General features: G+C 53.9%; 1 protein-coding gene across 2 annotated transcripts in view; it reads left to right on the forward strand.

Annotated features, from left to right (window-relative positions):
* The first annotated feature begins 526 nt into the window (after positions 1-526).
* PACS1 (phosphofurin acidic cluster sorting protein 1) overlaps positions 527-22,143 on the forward strand; it is a 90,407-nt gene continuing 68,790 nt past the window's right edge. The window contains exon 1 of one of the 2 annotated variants that reach the window (XM_020968095.2): positions 527-1,011. In XM_020968095.2, coding sequence (XP_020823754.1) covers positions 647-1,011 — 365 coding nt within the window. In that variant the 5' untranslated portion in view covers positions 527-646. The remainder of the gene's footprint in view (positions 1,012-22,143) is intronic. The other variant, XM_020968096.2, reaches the window with a different exon arrangement.

Below are 22,143 nucleotides of genomic sequence, written 5' to 3' on the forward strand. Positions count from 1 at the left end.
TTTAATCCGGGGCTATTTACACCTAACTGGCTCCTGAGCCTCCCTGGGTGGACTAGGGCTAAGGGAGGCGAAGGACGGCCCCTGGCCCTTGGGCAGGGGAAGCCCAGGCACCCAGGTGTGGCTGAGAGCCAGTAAGGCCTGGCACCCCTCCCCGTCTAGGGGGGGCGCCTTCTTGGAGAGCTGCCTCCTTCCCGCCGGCCAAACGCCTGGGCAGGGCGGGGCTTCGGAGGCGCGCTCCCGCGGCAGCGCGCGCCTACCCGGAGCGTGCCCCGAGAGGGAAGAATGGGCGGCCAACGACCCCGCCGGGAGGGGGCGCGCTGCGCCTGGCCTCCTGGGGGCGGGGCCGCCGTGCCGGGAGGTGGCCGGCGTGAGCCCCGCCCCCTGGCGCTCGTGAGCGCGCCTCCAACCTCCCCCCCTCCCCCGACGGAGCGGCGGCAAGCGGCGGGCGGGCGCGAGGCGGCTCCTCCGCGCGTGCGCGCAGCTCCAGCAGCAGCGGCGGCGGCGGCAGCAGCAGCAGCAGCAGCCCCCGAGGCGGCGGCGGCGGCGGCGGCGGCTCCGGCTCCGGCAGCGGCGTCAGGCTCGGGCGCCGCCGATGCTCGCGCCGCCTCCGCGGCGAGCCACCTCCTGAACACCCCCAGCCCAGGCCATGGCGGAGCGCGGAGGGGCTGGCGGCGGCACGGCGGCCGGGGCCGGGGGCTTCGGGGGCGCGGGGCCGCGAGGCCCCGGGGCCGCCCAGTCCCCGCCGCCGACGCCGCCCCAGGCCCCACAGCCCCCGGCCCCGGCCGCGGCTCCGGCCGCCTCGCCCGCGTCCTCCACGTCGGCGGCCGCCTCGTCCGCGTCCAGCGCGGCCGCCGGGCCCGGGGCCTCGGGCCCCGCCGCCCCTGGGCCCGGCCCGGGCCCGGCCGCCGCCCCCGGGCGGCCCCCCGCCGCCAGCCCCGCGCCCGCCCCGGTACAGATGAACCTGTACGCCACCTGGGAGGTGGACCGGAGCTCGGCCAGCTGCGTGCCCAGGTGAGGGGGCGCGCACGTGGGCGGGGGGAGGGGAGGCCCCGCCCCCGCCTGGCCTCGGAGCCCGGCGGGGCGGGGCGAGGAAACTGAGGCAGCTGGCGGGCGGGCCAGGTCAAGGTCACCCCGCCGGGCCGGATGTCCGCGGGTGTCCGAATCGGCCCCCCCCCCCCGCGCCACGTGAAGCAGCTGCTGCGAGGATGGTCTCAGCTTGACCGAGGGGGAAACTGAGGCCCCGGGGCAGCTCCGGATGGTCGGGCTTCACAAGCCCGCGGGCCTTTTCTGACGTTCATTGCCTCTGGGGGAGCTCAGGGGCCATGCAGTCCAGCCCCTCTCGGTTTGCAGGTGAGGGCACGGAGGCCCAGGCCTTAGGTAACTTGTCCAGAGTTCTCCTGTGTGTCGGAGATGACTGGAACCCAAGCGCCTGCGGCCCGGGCCCTCTGACCCTTGCCCCCTGGGCAGCGCTGTCTCCTGCTCGCCGTGCCCCCTTGTGGGTGTCAGCCTTGTCACCGCAGGTGTGGGTGGGTGCCCCGGCATCCTACCATCCCTTGGAGGCACGCCCTGAGCTGGGTGACGTCAGGGGGCTTTTGGCCTCAGTTTTCCCGGCTACGAAGTGGGGTCCAAACAGGGGGGCTCTCTTCTCTGTAAGCTCCTGTGTGCTTTTGGAGCCGTCTCCCGTGGCCGCCCACCTGCTCTTCCCAACTTTGGGGCACTGGTGCCCCGCCTCTTCTCCCTCCTCGCCAGACTTCCTTGCGCTCGTTTTCTTTGCGTGCCCCTTTGTGGCCTGTTACCCTCCCAATCCTAGGGCAGGCTCTTTGAGAAGAGGGATCACGTCTCTGGGAGTTGAACTCCCAGGCCTTAGCTTTGTGCCTGCCTGGCACGCAGTAGGCCCTTCATGAGTGCTTCCCCGTGGATTGCTTTACGTGCAGCTTGTGACCAAAGCTTCTCTCTGGCCTGTTCAGCCCTCTGCCCTTCATGTGGTCCTCCTGGGACCTTCTTTCCCCTGGCACAGGGACCTCCGAGGTGTCCGGTCTGGCCTCCTCCCGTTCAGAGACGAGGCTTGCAGGGGGGAAGTGGCCGAGCTGGCCTCTGGCTCCAGATCGTCCTCGTCTCCCAGGGTGCTGCCTGAGGGGCATCTGCCCTCCACCTCGGTCCTCTTTTGTGCTTCTTGCAGAATTGTCCAGGGATTCCCTCCACTTGGCCGATGCCCAGAGTGCTTCCGTGTTCCCCAGGTCCCTCTTCTTTCAGTGCCTTCCCCAGGTGCTGCTCCACTCTGTGGGCTTTCCACCAGGGAGGTTCAGAGGGATTCCCCTCGGCTGAGAAAGTAGCCCTAAGTGTGGGGTGGTTTTTGCTTCCTGTGGAGAGCAGCTCCCTGGGGCGGTAGGAGCAAGAGGGGGCTTGCCTGTGTGGGAGAGCTGGGACAATACCTGGAGGGGCACCTGCTGTCAGGGTTGGAGAGGATTCCCTCCAGCTCAGCCTGCGGGGGATCCCTGAGGGCAAGTGCTGCCTTTCTCCCCTGCCTGGCACACAGTAGGTGCTTAATCACTGCTGAGTCCTGCTGCGTGTAGATTCCTGCAGGCCTGTGCTTCTTTCTGGGCACCTTGTTCTTTGGGTCCACAAAGGAGAGCTGTGTCGAGGGGACATCCTTCCCACTGTTTAGTGGCCATCCTGTCAGCAGCTCTCCCTTCATTTTGCCTTCTGCTTTCTCATCTCTCCATCTTCCCCCTTTTCTGGGTGGTTTATTTTATAAACTCTGAGAGCTTAATTTAGCTTGCTTTGTGCCGAGCCTCGCTCAGCACCCCCAGAGGTAGATGCTTCATATTTTGTAACGTACTTGGCGCCAGTGGACCCTGCTCCTCTTTCTGTCCAGACTGACCGTAATAGAATCGCTGAAAGGCAGCCCTGTTGACCTTGGAATTCCTGCCCACCTTTCCTGCCATCGTGAGGTTTAGCTAGTGACATCCAGACAGCTGCCTGTGCACGGCTTGTGGGCTTGGAAGATGGGGGCCTGGTACAGTAGGTGCCCTTGATTTTATTAGTGGCGGCCCACAGCCCCCTGTTAAGGAGACCAGGAGGCCCTCAAGGTCCGAGAGCTTCAGGCAGGACAGCTCCTTCTCGCGCCTGCCCACGTGGCTGTGTCATGCTTACTGTAATCTCAGGCCCTGACCCCATCTGGCTGGTTCCCTGACGTTGTCCCAGGGCCCACCCATCTCCCTGTGGAACAGTGGGCAGGAAGGAAGATGACATCCTTTGAGGGCAAAGGAAGTGGACTTTCTGACTGTTAAATACCTCTGGCCAGTTAACTCTGAGGCCTCTGCCCTTGTGCTCATGTCAGTGGGCGTTCATCAGACGCCCAGCCTGGGCAATGCCAGAGCATAGGCTGGGAGCCCTCGCCTGCATAAATCAGATTAAGACCCCCAGAGTTAACTCTCTGTACTCAGGACGTGAGAAGAGGACCGTGGTCCTCGGTGAAGGGCGCGCAGCAGTGCTACCAGGAGCTCTGCTGAAGATTGCAGAAAGCAGAGGGTTAAGGGACCCTGCCACTTGTCCGCTGATCCTTTGTCTCCCTCCGACCCCTTTTGCTGTCGGGCGTTTGCCCAGCAAGGCCTCAGTGCTCAGTTGTCAGGCCCAAGACATCTTCCCCTTCGCAAAAGGGACACCTGGAACATTTTTATCTGACATCTTTTCTCTCCTTGTTTAGAGCTACTGAGTTTAGGAGACACACAAGAAGGGTTGAATTTGTCATGTATAGCACATTGGTTGTGATGCCTCTTCAGTGGCCTGTGCAGATGGGGATAGCAGCCACCAGTCGCTTTTCCCCTCGGGCCGAATTCTTTGAGGTGTTCACTCGAGGTGAGCCCCGGCTGGCCAGAGACATGGGCCAGAGTAGGTAAAGCTGGCAGGGTTTCCCTCCAGGGGCTGAGTGATCCTCCCTGAGGCGCCCTGGGGCGCTTTGGGGAAAGGTGAAGCCATCTCAGGGTCACTCTGTCTCTGGGTTTCTTGAGGGAGCTGGCAGCTCCGGGCCATTGTGATGGGGAACGCATCCAGAGACTGAGGGTGGACAGCAGACCCTGGACAAGTGCTGTTGATACCAAAGGTGTTCGTTAGGACAGCCCAAGCAATGGGACCCAGTCAACTTTCTCTGTTGTGAGGGGTTTTCAAGGCTTTTAAGAGCTGATTGGGTTTCAGATGGCCAGGCTAGTAACAGAACCCTGTGCCTCTGTCTGTGTAACTCTAGCCACAGCCCCGAGTGAATCTCAGACTCCTGGGCAGAGAGAAAATGACTCTCTTGGAGTCCCTCCGTGGCTTGATTTACACACATTTGGGTACTGCTGACTCGGGTTTCTTCACACTTTGGATTTTCCCCTGTTGTGCTTCAGGAGCCTCCTTGGCGAGCTTAAGAGAGGGGCCCCGGCCCCGCTGCCTCCCTGGCTCTGGGCGGCCTTTCCAGCTGGGGTCCTGGAATCAAATCAGGGCTCCGAGTTGGCTCTAGGATGATTTCTTCCTGAGATCGCCAGGCTTGGGGAAGCTCTGGGTGGTTTTGGCTCCCCGAGGACTGTTGGGATTCTCAGTCTCTAGTCTCAGATACTAGGCCCCTGAAGGAGCCGGTGGAGGGCCCTGCATGTTTGTCCTGGTGTTTGCATCATCCTGGGGGCCCAGAGGCTGGAGCTATGCTCCTTTTCACCTGCTAGAAACCAGGGCTGGTGGCCCGAGACAGTTGCTGCTGCTAAGGTTGCTCAGGGCCCTCTGACCCTCGCCCAGGCCGGGTCGTTCTGCTTTAGAGAGATGGGCCCTGGGCCACTGCTGTTCTTTGTTCTGGCTCAGGTTGGTTTTTGGTTTTCCTGGATGCTCCCAGTTCTGGTTCCAGACCCTGCTTTGCCTGTGGCATAGTTGGGGTGAGGCAGTGGTTCAGCCTTTCCCGGCTTGGCTGGAGGGCCATCTCTAGGAAGCACTGGGTTGTTTCTCCTCATGGGAAATGGCAGTTCCCTGAGGGCAGCCTGTGATTCATTTTTGCCTTTGCATTTCTGGGCTTGGGCAGTACAGTTAATCTGTGCTCCTTGGTTGTCAGCCCTTAATAAACAATTCTTGATTGGAGGGAGGGGAGGAAGCCTGAGGAGTGACGGGGCCAGTGTTTGGGTTGGGACTTTGTGTGTACGCGTGTCGTTTCAGACTGTCAAATTCTTAGGACATTAAGGGCCAGAACTTGTGAGTTTTCTTGTGGTTCTGCCATGGAAGCTGGTGGTTAATTTTTTGGTTCTCACTGCTTTCTCTTATCAGCCTTTCTTTTAACACCTCTTGGGAACGAAGGGCTTTGAATTCTGGAAAGGCAAGCAGCAGATAAACACCAGGTGCTCTTTGGCTCAGTTTTCCCTCTATGATGAATGTGTGTTCAGAGCAGAGGCTTCTAGGTCCTGCTTTGTGGGTGATCTGCGCCAGACTAGGACGTGCACAGACAGTTCTGACGCGTAATGCAGCTCCCACCACGAACTCTCTCTGATGGACTTTGCCCAGCTGCCCAATGACTGTCTCCCTCTGGAGTGAGATGATGGACGGAGGGGATGGTGTGACCCAGCAAAGTCTGGGCCCAGTGTGCGGGGGGGGGGGGGGGATGTTGCCTTTTCACAGTGCTCTGCAGACCATGTAGCCGGCCTCCTTCTCTTGCTTTGCTCCTGCCTGTAGGGGGCCCAGAAGGAAGGCTGAGGAGAGGTCAGACCAGTCTGTTGCCGACCAGCCCTCTTGCTTCTGGCTTGTAGCAGTCTTAACTGGGGTGGTTTGGTGGGGAGGGGTGGGCCGCCCTCTGCCTCCTCCCAGACCAGACGCGCTCTTTTATCTTGAGACAGAAAAGACAGCACGGGTCACAAACACTTTCTCTCCTGTCTTGGCATCTGTCCATCCGGCAGTCGAGGCAGCAGGAGGGATTCAGATGCCATCATTTCTCTAGCACACGTGTCTTAGGAGACCTCAGCAGCCTCCTGAGGTGGGTGCTGCTGGACAGACTCAGTGCCCTGTGTTGTGCTGGGACTTCCCGGGGCTGGAATGCCGCGGCAAAGCGCTCAGACCCTCAGTGCTTCTCCTCCAGGGAGGCCCCTGGATTTACTGCGTGGTGGATTTCCCACACCAGGAGTTCTTCTAGGCGACACGGGTGTTCGTGTAATGAATGATGGCTCTTCTTTATATGTGGCTTGAATCTTGTTGATCCCAATAACACTATAATGTCAGCAGGCCAAGAATTATGTCCCATTTTAAAGATAAGGAAACTGAGGTTCATAGAAAAGAGCCACTTACCTTGTGGCCTTAGCCCCACGCTCAGGGCCTGTAACTCATGGCCTGGGCTTTCCCGTCTGCATTGTGTCCCTCCTGATTTCAGCTGCTGCTTGTGGCCTCCAGAGCTCTGTGTGGGCACGGCCCGGCAGCTGTGCAGAATGCAAGGTGAAGGAGAACACGTTTTTAAAGCAGTCCAGGTCTTAACAGCAGCAGCGTCTGAGTGGCTGCATGCCCTGATTCTGACAGTTGCTTGAATCTCTCCTATTTGACCCAATTGGGCAGAACCAGATACAATGAATGGAAATTGCTGAGAGGGGGCTTGAGTCTGGCTGTTAGGACAGACCTTCCCCAGTGGGGGTGGTTGTGGGGGGGGGTCAGCCTTCCGGGAGGCCTTTGGCAGAGGGTGGAAGGTCAGGAGTGTTTGCTCTGTCTCCTCTGGATCCTCATATTCTCTAATCTTTCTCAAAAAGGTTCTATCCTGTTCATCCTTCCTCTGGGCAGTGATGGTTGAGCTTGAAGATGCTGGGGCTTGGATGGAAAGTGTCGCCCGGCCCCCTCCGCCTCTCTGCGCCCCCCCCCCAACCATTTGGCCCATCCTGTCGATTCTTCCCTTGCGGTGTCTCTCGTCTGTCTTTTCTGTCTTTTCCCTGCTGTCGGCCTCGTTCAGGCCTGCATAACAGCATGTCTGCATGGGGCCACAGCTAAGCCTATTTTTCTGCCTGATCCAGCTCTTCGAGTCCTCCCAGTGCTGCCTCTTCCTCACCGCCAATGTCTGATGAGGTCCAAGTTTCGAATGTTGTCACCTTTGCTTTAGACCTGGCAGGGACCTCAGGCCACCTGGTCCCTGTTCTCCCGTTTTACAGAAGAGGAACCTGGCCCCAGCAATGGGAAGGGACTTTCCCAAGGTCACAGTGGTGACCACAACCACGGAGCTGGGGTTTCAGCCTGCTTGTCCTCCAGGTGGCTGCTCAGGGTCCCCTCAGGCCCTTTCCCACCTGCCTTTTCCTCTGCCTGTGGAAATGCTTGCCACCCTTCAGGGTCCCCATCTCCCCCTCCCCCAGGATTCAGGAATCCTTCCATGATGCCTGTCAGAAGTGAACTCTTGCCTTTTCTGAACTCCTGCAGGGCCCCAAACCCCGCGCCTGGAGTCGGGAAGACCTGAGTGCAAATCCAGCCTGAGACACTTACTTGCTGTGGGACCCTGGGCAAGTCACTTCATGCTGTTTGCCTCCGTTTCCCCAACTGTAGAATTCAGATAACATCAGCACCTACCTCACAGGATTGTGTGAAGCTCAATGAGATGATATTTGTAAGGTGTTCACACATCGCCTGAGACTAGTAGGTACTTCATGAACGCTTATCCCCTCTTCTTTCCTTCCCCTTGTATTCTCAGGTCTTGTGTCCCTAATTCCATGCGGCTTTGTGTTGATAGTGTTTGCGTTTCCACACAGGCCCTTATCCGTCAGAGGATAGGCTTTTGCCAAGCTTTTCAGCTTCCATTTTTCCTTCTTAGCATCAGGTCCACTTTGTTGCTGAAAGGCATCTTCCTGGCCCAGCTTTCTCCTTTGGCCCGACATCTGCAGGTGAAGGTCCTGCTCTCTCTGGGGAAGACCCAGCTTGCTCAGCAGTTTTGTTCTGGAGGGCCAGTCCTGCCAGGTCCCACGGAGGGAAGAGATAGCAGAGGCCCCTGCCTGTCCAGCCCAGTGCTGTGTTGGGCCCCCTTGACCAGATGGCTCTCTCCCAGTCGTCCCAGGAAGGGCAGATTTCACAGTGGAGTTCCTGGAGTGTACCTCCTTCACCTAGAGTGTTCTCCCATGTACTGACAGAGGCCTCGGGGGAACAGCTCAGACCAGATTGGAGCAAGATTGCGGCTAACTGCAGCCCTCTGGGATTGGGCGCGGGGGTTGTTGGAGAGGCCCCACGCCTGATAAACGTTGAATCTGGCCATCTGCCTTCCCAGACAGCTACTTGAATGCTTGGCTCCTTCTTCTGGTTACTGGGGTGAGGGCTTCAGTTTAGAACCCAGTTTACAAACATTGTTCCAAAGCTTAGGAGAATGTGATCGCGTCTCAGTTCTGTTCTCTGCCTTTCGCAGCAGAAGAGTCCGGGGTCCGGCATCTCTACTGTGCGCCTATCTCCAGTGGCAGTTCTGTCCTTTCCATCAGGCCTCCCTTCCTGGCCGTTGTCAGGTTGCAGGCTAGCAAAGTGCTGGGCAGGCCGAGAGTGGGCGTGCGAGAGCCTTCCTGATCTGAGCCATCTTAGAAGAAGAGCTTCAGGTTGTCTCAGGAGATCTTGGGGCCTTATGGCCAGTCAGTGCGCTCTGGATTCTGCCCTTCTGCGTGAGGGGGGCCAGCTTCCTCTTTGGCCTCCGTTTTCCCACCTGTGCAGCGGCATTCTCTTAGCTCCTAGGGGTGTCATGAAGGGCCACCACGTGTGCATTAAGAGCTTTGAGCTCTTGTGTGAACCCAAGCTGTGATTAGCATGAGACTGCTTTGGTGTTCCTTTGGCCGGGCCTCGCCATGACAAGCCTGATGTGCACGATGGATCATCGGCCCAGCCTCGTCGTCAGGCTTCTGCTGGAGGTCTTCAGCCAGACTCCCGCTGGCAGGTGGTGGGGTCCTCTGCTTTGGTGGCCATAAGAAAGCCTCTGAAAAATGGACTGGGCACCCAGCCTGTGCTGGCTTGCCCTCCCCCTCTCATCCTCGCTTTGTGCTGCCCGTGAAAAGGAGCAGACAGTTCTTTGAGACCCCTGTGGGTCCGGCTCAGGGAGCTGGCGGTGTCTGTGCCCGCCAGTTTACAGGAACATCGACATCTGGTTCAGAAGGCCCCTTTCCCTCGCCTCCTCCTCCTTGCTAGCTTCCCTCATGGCCACCTCCTACACCCCAGGGACTCTCCTCTTGAAATTACTTTTTGTAATAATTGCCAGTGTTTGCAGAGTGCCTTACCTTCGTTAACTCACTTATCCTCACAAGTGCTGGGAAGCGTGGTGCTGTTTGATCCCCATCGGACAGATGAGGACACTGAGGAGGCACAGAGAGGTCAGGGGTCAGGCCAGATTTGAGCCCAGCAACTGTACCACCCAGCTGTGTAGACTTTGCATTTAGTCATTGGTGTGCCTGTCGTATCCCCCCCTAGAGTGTCAGCTTCTCGTGTACGGGGGCGTGCCCATGTTGGGAGCTCCATAAGGGTTTGTGGTATGGCTTCTCATTGAGTTCAGGTCAGCTGATTGAATCAGACATTTACTGAGGACCTGTAGGTGGCCTGTGGGGATAAAGCTGGAAAGCCCCCATCCTTGTCCTCAAGAGCGTGGGGCAGCTGGCTGAAAGGCCCAGAACCCTCCTCTGGATGTTCAGTGGCTCCTTTTGGCCTGGGGGCAGCAGTCCCCAGGCTGGCTGCAGTGCCTGGCCTGGAGGAAGGCTCAGCGAATGCTTAGGTGTGCTTCGTGCCTGCACGGCCCCAGCCGGCCTCTTCTTTGGCAGCCACCTGGCATCCACCTTGGGAAGCCACAGGGGCATTCTGAGCAGGTGAGTGAGAGGGTCCGGTCTGTGCTTTCTATTGCAGTGGTCCAGTCTGGTCAGGGACGGTGAGGGCTTGAACTGGCCCTGTGGAACCGAGGTAAGGGAGGTAGCCTTGGCAGCTGCTTCAGTATGGGAGGTCAGCAGAGGGAGAATTGAGGAGGATTCCAGGTTGTGGAGGGGGGTGGCTAAAAGGGTGGCAGTGCCCTCGATGGAAATAGGGAGATTTGGAATAAAGGTGGGTTTGGGGGACAGGCTGCATGTCTGTGGCCCATCCCATTCCCAATGCCCAGTAGGCAGCTAGAGAGGAGGAGCTGGGGTCACCTGTGCAGCTCAGGGGGAGCTGAGGGTGAAGATCCCCCAGAGGAGATTGAGAAGGGAACCCAGAGAAGTTTCCCTCTTCCCCAAGAAGGGGAGACTGGAGAAAGAGGGTGATCAGGAGTGTCAGTTCCTCAGTCATCTTAGAGAGAGCTGCTTCAGTTAACAAGGCTGCAAGCACCCCTTGGGCACCTGCTGTGTGCCAGGCACTGTGCTAAGTCCCAGAACGGCCCTGCCCTCACAATGGGGAGACCACATGCAGACCGGACAAATTGGAGATAACCAGCAGAAGGGACTAATTAGCATTTAGGGGTGAGAGGGTCAGAAGCCAGATTGCAGAGGGCTCAGGAGTGACGGAAAGGAAGGGTGGTGGTCCCCGCTTTTCTAGGACTTTGGCTGTGGAAGAGGAGAGGTTGGCTTTATGGCTTGGGAGCCCTGGACGCATCTGTCAGAAGAGAGGAGGAGAGGCTGTGAAGGGCACCAGAAGACTTGGGCATGCTGAGAAAAAAGGCATCAAAGATTAGAGGGAGGGAAGGAGGAGAGGAGGTGGTGTATGGGGGGTGATGCCAGTGATTGGCTTCATTTTCTCAAGGATTATGAAGAGAGAGGGTCAGCGGAAGGGGCCTTGGAACAGCTCAATTGGGAATGGGAAAGAGGCACCTCGGGCAGAGTAAAAAGCCTTGAAGGCTGAATTAGACTCAGCCGGGATAGTACGGGACCTCCTCCTGTACAGGAGGAGGGGAGGAGGTGGATGGTAGAGGTAGGCCAGGGTTAGGGCCTGACAGCTCCCAAGTGACGACGGTACAAGGGAGTGGTGAAGGGTTTCAAAAATAGAGGAGAGTCTAAGGTCGACCTGGTTAACAGTAGGGTCAAGACTGGTGAAAGAGGAGAGTGCATCCTGAGCCTGTAAGAGCTGATAGCGGAGGTCCCAGGGAGGTGAGGGGGCAAGGTTTGGAGAGAAAAATTCCAAAGCCCTTGTGGTGGTGTGGAGGCTATGGTGTCTGAGGGTATCTCACCAGTGTGTGCTGAAGGGCCCCGCAGAAGAGGAGGAGGAAGGAGGGACCGTGTTCTGGGATCTGGGGGGCAGAAGGCTGGCAGTAGACATGGGATGGTATATTTGGAGGGAGGGAACCTCCCTTCTTGGGGAGCAGATGAGAGTCCACACACGGGCTGGGCAAGTGTGGACGGGCTGTGTATTATTGGCAGCAACGTTCCAGTCGGTTAGATGGCGGCATCGGTGGAATATTTGAGAATCATATTAGCATTTCTTCGTAAAATGAGCTTGAGAACTTGGCATCTGTGGGTGCCGTCCTGGGCAGGGTGTCATGCTTCTCCGACTCAGTTTCTTTTCCTTCTTAGGAGGTTGGATCGGATGGTTTCTCTAACAACCCGTGAATCTATGACTGACGTTGTCAGAGGGAAAATTCTAGTTCTCAGCTTTGCTCTTGGCAGTTGGAGATCAGTCCCCCTAGGGAGTTCAGAGGGACATGGAGGATTCAGCGTTGGCTGTTTTACACTCCAGGCTATGACAGGTCCACAGCAACCACATCTTCTGGCGTCTGCCTCGTGTCCTTACCTTGTGTATCAGACTCGGGGGAGCCCTGGGGTCAGGCCCCATCATTCCCAGCAGTTACCTGGCCAATTTGGGAGATGGGCGTTGCTGCTGTGGAGTTGTTTTTCAGTCCTGGACGACTCTTTGTGACCCCATCGGGGGTTTTCTTGGCAGAGATGCTGGAGCGGTTGGCCATCTCCTTCTTCAGCTTATTTGGCAGATGAGGAAGCTGAGGCAAACAGGGTTAGGTGACTTGCCCAGGGTCACAGGCTCACAGGCTGTATTTGAATTTAGAAAGAGGAGTCTTCCTAACTCCAGCCTGGGCACTCTATCCACCCCTTCCCCTCGCTGCCCTAAGGGGCAGAGACAGCACATAAAAGGACACTGAAAAGGGGGGCCCAGAGGAGGGGGTGGCCGCCTGGAGGAGGGGCATGGTGATCTGTGCAATGGGAGTCACACAGAGCTGCCATGGGAGATGGAGTTACCTAGAAGTGAGAAGGGAGGCTTTGGGTGGTGTTTGAGGGGGACGGGCTACCAAGGGTGAACGGAGAAGGTGCTGAACCTGGCTGCCTGTTGATGGGGTTTCAGGTGATTGATGAGCTCCGGGCCAAGTTGAGTTGCTGATGGAAAATGGAGTAGTATTGATTGCCTGACTGATTCGGGGGGCTGCACCACTGCCTGCTAAGCCCCCCTCCCCCAGGCCTGCCATCAGGCATCATGAGATTCTTGCTGAAGCCTCAGGCCTGCACCTGTCTTCTGTTCCCGTCTTCCTGATGCAGGCCAGGAGGCTGCTTCTGCAGACAGCCAGCCTTTGAGCTGCTCGGGCTCTGGGGCTCGGAGCAGCTTTGGAGGAGGCAGGGGTCTGATGTGGCTGATCAGGATTGGGGAGCTATTTTTAAAGAGGAAAAGAAAAAGCCTGAGATTTTGCAGATAGTGGTGACTGCCAAATTGTGTTTCATTGGTCCAGTGGAGAGTTGCACTGGGGAGCTTTTGTTTAAGCTCCTGTTCTTGGTGGACTCGTTGATCTCCACCTGGCACCATGGGAAGGGCTTGGTTCTGTGATCAGAGGTGGGGTCTGGGTTCACATCCCATTTCTGCCGCTTTTTCCTCCCCCTCCCTGGGCCTCCATTTCTTTGTTTGGGAGATGAGGGACCAGATGCCCTGAAATGTCTCTTCTGGCCTAGAGCTGTGAGCCAGCTGGCGACCTCCAGCCTCGACTGTTACAGTGACCACCACTCTATGTGCCTCTTCCCAAGGGGCCTCGCCCTCCCAGTGTCCTTCCCTACAGAATCTCCCTGCCCTCCAGCACCCCCTCTTTGGACCTTGAGCCTGCCCTGTTCTGTGTACTTCGCTCCCCTCTTTCCCTTTGCTCCCTGTTGCCCGGGCCCTCCAGTGGCTTCTCAGTCCAGCAAACATTTTAGGGATAGCTCTGGGTGCCATCTCTCCGTGGATGCTCAGCTCCTTCTCTTGGCTGTCCCTGAGGCTCCCTTCTTCCTGCTGAAAGCCCTTTCATTATTGGCTTTCCAAATGCTGAGAGGCAAATCCCTTGACCTCAGTTTTCTCTCTTCTTACCTCCCAGAAATTCCGTGCAGGTTAATGAGAGAATCCTCAAAGCAGTTTTGTGGGCCCTCTAGGAGAGCCGGATTAGGGCTGCCTTGGCCTTGAACTGGAGGAAGGCCAGAATGGTGGGAGTCCACAGAGAGCTTTGCCGGCTGCATTGCCCGTCAGCTGAGGCAGGCAGGCAGGCAGCTTGAAGGCAGCGAGGGCTGTCTCCCCTGGCTCATCAGTGCGGTGCCCCAGTCCTGAAGATGCAAAACAGGGCACGTTGACTGAACGCCTGGTGTGGACAGTGGGGCCTCTTCTTGCCTGGAGCCAGGCTGGTGCAGGGGTGGGAGTTCTGACCTGGGGAGCTGGGAGACCTGAATTCTGGCCCTCAGGCCCAAAGGTTCTGTGGTTTTAATTAGTGTTAGCTTTTTTTTTTTTAATTTTTAGGCAATTGGGGTTAAGTGACTTGTCTAGGGTCACACAGCTACTAAGTGTCATGTGTCTGGTCTGAGGCCGGAGTTGAGCTCGAGTCCTCCTGACTTCAGGGCTGGGACTCTATCCGCTCTACCGCCTAGCTGCCCCAGTGTTAGCTATTTCTGATGCCAGTTTTTACACCCTGGATGATTGTTGGAACTTTCATTTGAGTATCCTGCCTGTGACTCTGTTTAATCAATAACATCTCTTTCGATGATTTAACTTTCTGAATAAATAGAAGCTTGTTTTCTGTTTCCATTGTTAAAAAAAGATGGCGTTGCATCTTGGTGGGACTTTGAGCTGCCTTGATGGAATCTTTGTGGTGCTAACAGTTTGTATGCAGAAGCCAGGATGGAAAGCTTCAAGACCACCCTTTGGCCTGGGCTGCTATCAGGGGCCGGCTGGCTCCCTGTGCTTTAGGAGTTCGGAGAAGGGGGAGGACAAAGAGGGCAAGAATATCCTGGAGGACATGGGCCTTGACCAGGGGAGGCCAGAGAGCTGTCCTAGTGATCCTGGTGCAAGGCAGTGAGCAGTGAACGAAGTGGCCAGACGGGTGACTAAGGGGTGAGCTGGGGAGACGATCCAGGCACCACTGACCTGCCGGGAACTTCTGAGAGCAGCTGTGGGCCTTTTGTTTATTCGGGGAGGGGGCAGGGGGGGCGGGGTGTGTGTGTTGGGGAAGACATCCGGGACGGACCGAATATTGCAATGTCCAACGGGAAGGATTGGTAGTACTGTTGTTCTAATCAGGACAGATAGCTGAGAGACAGATTTGGAGCCCACGAGCCCAGGGAGGGTACAATGGAAGCCATGAGAATGGGCGCAGTAACAATTTCCTTCCTTCTGGGAGGTAGGTATGGCAAGCTCACATTTGTAGCACAGTGCTCTGCACACACAGGGAATTGTTGCTGTTCCTGAGCTGTGTTTTTAAAAAATCTGCTCGTTTTGCAGTGGGAATGGTGGTCTTTTCTGAGGAATTTTTTTATGATTAAAAAAAAATTATTTAGTGTTTGATTTTTCCCCAGTTACATGTAAAAACAGTTTTTAATGTTTGTTTTTAAAATTTTGAGTTCCAGATTCTTCTCCCCCCCGCACTGAGAAGGCAAGCAATTTGATATAGGTGATACGTGTGTGGTCATGCAAAACATTCCCATGTTAGTCATGTTGTAAAAGAAAACATAGACTCAAAAAAAACCAAACCTAAGAAAAAGAAAGTTTAAAGTTTAAAACGTATGTTTCGGGGCAGCTAGATGGCTCAGTGGATAAAGCTCTGACCTTGGAGTCAGGAAGACCTGAGTTCAAATATGGCCTCAGACACTTGACACTTACTAGCTGTGTGACCCTGGGGAAGTCACTTAACCCTGATTGCCTCACCAAAAACAAAAAACAAAAAACCCCCCAAAACAATAAAAAGCATGTTTCCATCTGTATTCAGACTCCATCAGTTCTTCCTCTGGGGACGGACAGCCTTTTTCATCATCAGGCCCTCAGAGTTGTCTTGGATCATTGTATTGCTGAGAAGAGCTCAGTCATTCACAGCTGGTCATCTCACAGTGGGGCTGTTACTGTCGACAGTGTTCTCTTGGTTCTGCTCATTTCACTTTGTGTCAGTTCACTGAAGTCTTTCCAGGTTTTTCTGAGAGCATCTTGCTAACTCTTTCTTTCTTTCTTTTTTGGTATGTATGCATATCTTATTTATTTATTTTCAACATTCATTTTTATAAGATTTTGAGTTCTATGTTTTTTCTTCCTCTCCCCACTTCCCCCCACCCCAAGATGGCAAGCAATCTGGTATAGGCTATTCATGTATAGTCATATTAAACATATTTCCACATTAGTCATGTTGTGAAAGAAGAATCAGAACAAAAGGGGAAAACCATGAGAAAGGAAGAAAAAAAAAGGAAAATAGTATGCTTTGATCTGCATTCAGACTCCATGATTCTTTTTTTCCTTAGGCTGCCGGGGTTAAGTGACTTGCCCAGGGTCACATAGCTAGTCAGTGTTATGTGTCTGAGACTGGATTTGAACTCAGCTCCTCCCTACTCAAGGCTGGAGCTCTATCCACTGCACCACCCAGCTGCCCCTTAAACGCCATAATTCTTTCTCTGGATGTGGATAACATTTTCCATCATGAGTCTTTTGGAATTGTCTTAGATCTTTGTATTGCTGAAAAAAGTTGAGTCTATCAAAGCTGGTCGCCGTGCAGTATTGCTATCATTCTATACAGTGTTCTCTGGCTCTGCTCCCTTCACTCAGCATCAGTCCATACAAGTCTTCCCAGGCTTTTCTGAAGTCATCCTGCTCATCATTTCTTATAGTACAGTAGTATTCCATCACGTTCATATACCACAGCTTGCTCAGCCATTCCCCAATGGATGGGCAACCTCTCAATTTCCAGTTCTTTGCCGCTGCAGAAAGAGTTGCTATGAATATTTTTGTACATGTAGGTTCTTTTTTAATCTCTTTTGGGAATCAGACCTAGTAGTGGTTTTGCTGGGTCAGGGGGTGTGTATGGTTTTAGAGCCCTTTGGGTATAGTTCCAAATTGTTCTACATCATGTTTGAATCTGTTCACAACTCCACCAACAATGCATGAGTATCTCAGTTTTCCCACATCCCCTCCAAAATTTGTCATTTTCCTTTTCTGTCCTTGTTAGCCAACCTAATAGGTAGGAGAAAACACCTCTTCTGAGGAATTTTGAAAGCTTTAACATTCTGAGTTAGAGAGAACTGATTGGTACTCTTAAATGTCTTCCTGAAATCAGACTCACCCTGTTTCTGAATAATGACTAGCTACATTTGGCCAGTAAAGGAAATTTCCATTCCTTTCTTGTTGTGTTGAGCAGATTTTTAATTTGGAAACAGTTCCTTCCAAGAGCAGCCCTGAAATGAATGACTGACAGAATGAATGCATGCGTAATAAATGGGATTGACACATGACTCCAGATAACTAAGATGATAAGGTCAGTTTTATGTTTTTAGTGACTAGTAGCCTTGAAATCAGTAGTGGAGAAGTCATAATGACACTTGCTTTCCAGGAACAGTGAGCCCTTTATCCCTTCCTAGCATCACTGAATAAAGAGGGCCAGGGCGAATCCCAGCCCACTTGAGGGGAAGGAAGGCTTCAAACCCATCCATCGCCTCTAGCTCAGTCTCCCCTTCCTTTCACTGCCAAATGACTAGAAAAACACTAAGTAACTTGCCTGGCATTTCCTCTCCTTCTACTCACTTCTTTTTTTTTCTCTCTTTGCCTAGACCACACACTTCTGCGCTTAATCACACAGTCCTTAGTTATTGCTGTGGGACTTTTTCCCTATTAAAAATTAACTTCTTAAGAGTAGGGACTGTGACTTAGCTATTTCGAAATCACTAACAATCAGCATACTGTAGTTACTTAACAAATATTTATTGAATTGAATTGGTGAATTACCAAGTGAACCAAAATTTTCTTTAAATTGGGAAGTTGTGAGTGAGTGTGTGTATGTGTGAATTCCCCATTTTTCTAAGACTGGAGTAAATGCTAACAGAAGTGTTTGGGAATGGCCCTTCTTAGGAAGTTGGCTTCTCCATTTTCAAATAGATAATTGGCCACCGTGGCAGGTTGGGGCTGTGTGCGGGAGAGCCCCCATTCCTTTGTGGCAGGCGAGCACATGTGCAGTCTGGCCTCAGACCCTCTACCATTTTGTTCCAGTCGCTCCTTGGAGGTCTCCAGTTATCCTGTTCAGTCCATGGCACTTTCCTGGATTTCTTAACCTCTTGGCAGCCTTGGACAGTCAATGTCCTTCCCCCTGGACAGTCTCTCCTTGGCTTTTTGTGTGTCTTCAGCATGAGAAGTCCTTAGAGCTCTTTGGGGAAACAAGGGGATGGTTGCCCATCAAGGCATAAGATCTCCCTGTGCCCTTGGCTTAGGTGTCTGGAAGGAGAGGTTCTTCTGAACCTTCAGGTTGTGAAAGATAATGACTTGAATTTGAGAGAGTTACACCTTTTTCCTGCTGTTGGCTACAGACTTCAGTTGAGCCATAAAACATGAAGCTCCAGCTGTGGGTCAACCTCCCTGCGCTTGGTGCTAGAAATACAAAGATAAAGATAAAACAGACCCTCCCCTCAAGGACCTTACATTCTACTGGAAGACACAACTTATATCTAGGTAAATAAATCAGTACTTAAGTTCAAATCCAGCCTCAGACACTTCCTAGCTGTGACCCTGGGAAATCATTTCACCCTGTTTGCCTCAGTCTCTTCCTCTGTAAAATGAGCTAGAGAAGGCAGTGGCAAACCACTGCAGTATCCAAAACCCCAGATGAGGTCACGGAGAGTCAGACATGACTGAAACGACCGAATGATGACAACAGCAGCAAAATGAACACACAGTGTAGACCCAGTAATTTCAAAAGGGAGAGAGGCCCAGCAATTGGGCAGATCGGCGAAGGTGGCATCCTGTCGGGTGAGGGGAGAAGGGAGCGGGGAGCTGGATCACGGAGGACGGAGGGGAAGTGCCGGGCCCAGGACGATGGGCCTGCGGCGTTTTCCAGCACCTTCTTCTGAGTCTGGCCCAGTCCGCAGTGGAGACTCCCTAAAGTGAGCACTCGTACAAAAGTACCTTTGTCTTGCCTGGACACCTGGCTCCTTTGTCCTTTCTGAGCGGAGTCAGGCTTGTGTCACAGGAAGCAGTCTGCCCTTTCTTCCTCCGCGAGATGAGCTGTCTTACTACTGCACTTTTGCGGAGTGACGGCAAAGCAGTGTTTCCTGGTGAAGAGTCCTAGTTTTGCTTTGTTGTCATAGACCAGCCTTAGAATCCTCTGTCTTTTCACTTCTTGATGCCTCAAAACTAGCTGTCTTAAAACTCAGGGATGTCATGAAATCCTTTTTATTTTTCAAGTTTTTCTACCATCCCACATCCCTAGGACGCGTGCAGGTGGGTTGGAGCCTGGGGCCTCAAGGCCCTACCTAACCTACCTAAAGGTGCCACCCCCAGGGTTGAAATGATTTCTTGAGCTTCCAAGCCTTGTGTGCCCCAGAGCGTCCCCCTGTCTTACCAGCCCTCCTCCCCCTTGACTGGTTGGGCCTGAGCCTTCAGTGTCACCCCCTTATCTCCTGCCATTCTGGACGCCGATTCTTGGGGTTCAGGGAAAGCCTTTCTCGCCAAAGCCTGCTGTTTTCCATTCATAAGCGATTGGGAAGTTGTCAGCCAGCAGTAATACTCTACTGATGAAATTTTAATTCCTGAGGCTCACTTTTGTGTGTGAAATTCTAGCTACTTCAGTGTCACAGTTCATTCAGTGGGTTATTGTATGCTTCCGGTTCACATGAGAATAAACCTGGCTACATTTGGCCACCCTGACCCCTTGCTACTTTGTCTGCCTGGGCTTGGGCACCAGAGATCCTGAGTGATCTTTCAGGTAATCTGGGTTTGCGTGCAAGCTCACTTGATTAATCACTCCATCTCCAGGGGGGCTGGCCCCCTCCGAAGGCATTCTTAGCATTTCTGAGTAACTTCTCCATCTGCCCATTCTTGGGTCTTTTCAGCCCAGATCACCTGGCTCTCCAGAATCCCCAGACAGATGCTGAGGTGGACATCGTTTCCTGGCCGCATCCTCTGTGTCTTCTCGGTGGGCTCTAGGACAGGGATCTGCTACTTGTTTTCATTAGTCCCTGTATCACACATTTCTTGGCCTTTCCTGAGGGGCTGCAGGTCTTCAGTGTGGGGACCTCATTAGAGGGCCAGGGGGGCCGGTACTCCCTGCCTAACCTGAGGTGGGCCTTTTGGCACAGGCTTCCCCCCCACCCCTCTTCCTCTCCGTCCGTCTGTCTGTCTCCGTCTCCCCTTCCCACTCGTCCTGTCCTTCCTCTGTGGAACGGTGCCATTTTGGGTTTCATCTTGTGGACTGCTCTTTCTTTCTGGTTGCCCCTTCCTCGTTTCCCTTAACTTCCATTTCTGCTGTAGTGCAGTGGCTGCTGTCCACTTGTATAGCTAGGGGACAGCTCCTCTTGAGGCCTCTTCTTCTCTGGGGTGGCCAAGGTCAGCTTCAGAATTTTGCTTACTTGATTTGTTACGTAAATATGTCTTCCACCCCTGGCTGTTACACAAACAGGAAGCACATGTGGCTTTCTCTCTCTAATTGCCTTATTGCAGCCTCTGGTGGGAGGAAGTTGGGCTAGGCCTGTGTGTTGTGGAATTGGGCCTTGGGTGCTTATGAAAGTTTTTGAAAATGCAAATTTTCTACATGTTTGGTGGGGGTGGCACTCTTCCTCTGGGGCGACACGTTCATATTCTTTACCCTAAGTGTTTTCTCTTTGCTGATCCCTAGATTGGGGTTATCAAAATGGAACGTCCCTCTGCTGAGTGCTGGCTAACTCTCCTAACCCCTGCGATTGGCCCAAGCTGCAGAGGGTCCTTTTCGGGGTGGGGGGGGGGCATCCTGGGCCACCTGCCTGCCCATCTCATTTCACCAGAAACACTGCAGTATTCCCTCCTGGGCTTAGCTCTCCTAGGGATATTTTTCGTGTTTTTAAAATAGAATGTTAAAGATCATTTTGGCCAGGCTATTGGAGGGGAAGTGACCTAGATGGAGAACCAGTGATTAGAATCCAAGTCTGCTTTTTCATACTGGTTACGTTTGGCCAGGCTTCCTCTGAGCAGCTTCTGGAGTGGGGAGCCAGCCTCCTGGGCTTCCCCTCATGTTTGCCTCCACAGTCAAGTTCCTCTCAGTTATTGAGAATGAGATTCAGAATAGAATCACCTCCTGGTTGGTTCCTCTACCTTCTGAAGCATGAATTTCTAAGGCAGATCAAGAGATTATTAGCACTCTGTTTCTGCAGATATCTGGGTCCTGGGAGTGCCCTGTGTCCTGGGGCCAGGCTCCTAATCTGTTTCCCAAACCCCTCATCTGCTTCCTCTTTCTGACCTGGTGGTGTGCAGGGCACTCCATTAATAAAGTGACTTCTGTTTCTTCCTCTGGTTCCTGGATTTCCTTATGTGGGGATACTTCTCCCTCTTTAACTCTTGTTTCTTTTCTTTTAAGGATCTACTGTGTGTTAGGCACTGTGCTAAGGGGGGGGGGGGCTGTACAAAAAGTGGCAGAAGACAGTTCCTGCCTTCAAGGAGCAAACAAATGTATACAAAGGAAGCCATATATAGGATCATCAGAGGGAAGGCATTGGTATTTAGAGGGGCTGGAGAAGTTCCTGTAGATTGATTTGAATTGGGGGTATTATAATTAGGATTGAAAGGAAGCCAGGAAGGTCAGGCATTCCAGGCCTGGGGGACAGCCAGAGACAGTGACCAGGGCCAAGAGATGCAGGGTCTTCTCTGTGGAACAGCCAGGAGGCCAATGTCGCTGGATAGAAGAGGATGTGTAAGGGGGGGAGGTGTAAGAAGCCTGCAAAGGTAGGAGAGGGCTAGGTTAGGAAGGGCTTTGAGTGCCAGGCGGTAGGGAGCCCCTAGAGTTTACTGAGTAGTGGTATGACAAGATCAGACCTGTGGTATAGGAAAATCACGTTGGTGGCTGAATGGGGGAAGGATTGAAGTGGGGAGAGACTCAGGGGAGGCTGAGCCCCCAGGAGCTCTGCAAACCTCCAGGCTCAAGGCGATGAGGGCCTGTGTCAGGGTGGGGGCAGTGTTAGAGGAGAGAGATTCTAGAGATGGTGGGAAGGTAAAATTGACAGGCCTTGGCAGCAGGTTAAATGGGAGGTGGGGGGGTGGATGATGCTGGGTTGTGAGCCTGAACGGTGGGGAGGAGGATGGTGCCCTTTACTGTAGGAAGGTGAGGGAGAGGGGGGCTGGTGGGGAAAGGCTAATGTTTTGAACGTGTAGAGTTTCAGATGTCTGCTGGACGCCCACCCAGAGTGAGGTGTCTGAAAGGCTGGAGGTCAGCAGAGAGATTGGGGCAGTATAAGTATATTTGAGAAAATCAGCATAGAGATGGTAATTAAATTTGTGAGGATTGATGGGATCACCAAGTGAAGTAGTCTAGAGGGCAAAGAAAACAGGTCCTGGGAGAGAATGGGTGAGGGGCCTCTGTGGTTAGAGGTATGATCTGGAGGAGGGGCCAGCCGTGGAGACAGAAGACGTAGTCAGAGAGCTAGGAGGAAGACCAGGAGAGAGTGGTATCCCCCCAATCCTGGAGGGAGGAGAGTGTCAAATCAGTGCTGCTAGGATGAGAAAAGCCGTTTAGCTAGGAGCAGTCTGTGCATCATTGCTGTCAGATAACAGTCTGACCTGGGAGACTGAGCACTGTTTCTCCATAGCTGAGCAGTCAGAGGACAGGAGCAGCTTTCAAAAGAGCAAGTGCAAACAGCTCTCATGTCGAAATGTTCCAAACGACTACGAATGACATAATTGAAAATTAAAACAACCCCAGGGGTTTCACATCAAACCCACCGGCAAAAACTGGTAACAGACGGGGCGCACTGGGAGGTGATCAACCCTGCCGACAAAAGAAGAATGAAGAGAACCACAAACCAATAGAAT

Source organism: Phascolarctos cinereus, unplaced genomic scaffold, assembly GCF_003287225.1.
Source record: "Phascolarctos cinereus isolate Bilbo 61053 unplaced genomic scaffold, phaCin_HiC Scaffold_9;HRSCAF=440, whole genome shotgun sequence".
Lineage (NCBI taxonomy): Eukaryota > Metazoa > Chordata > Mammalia > Diprotodontia > Phascolarctidae > Phascolarctos > Phascolarctos cinereus.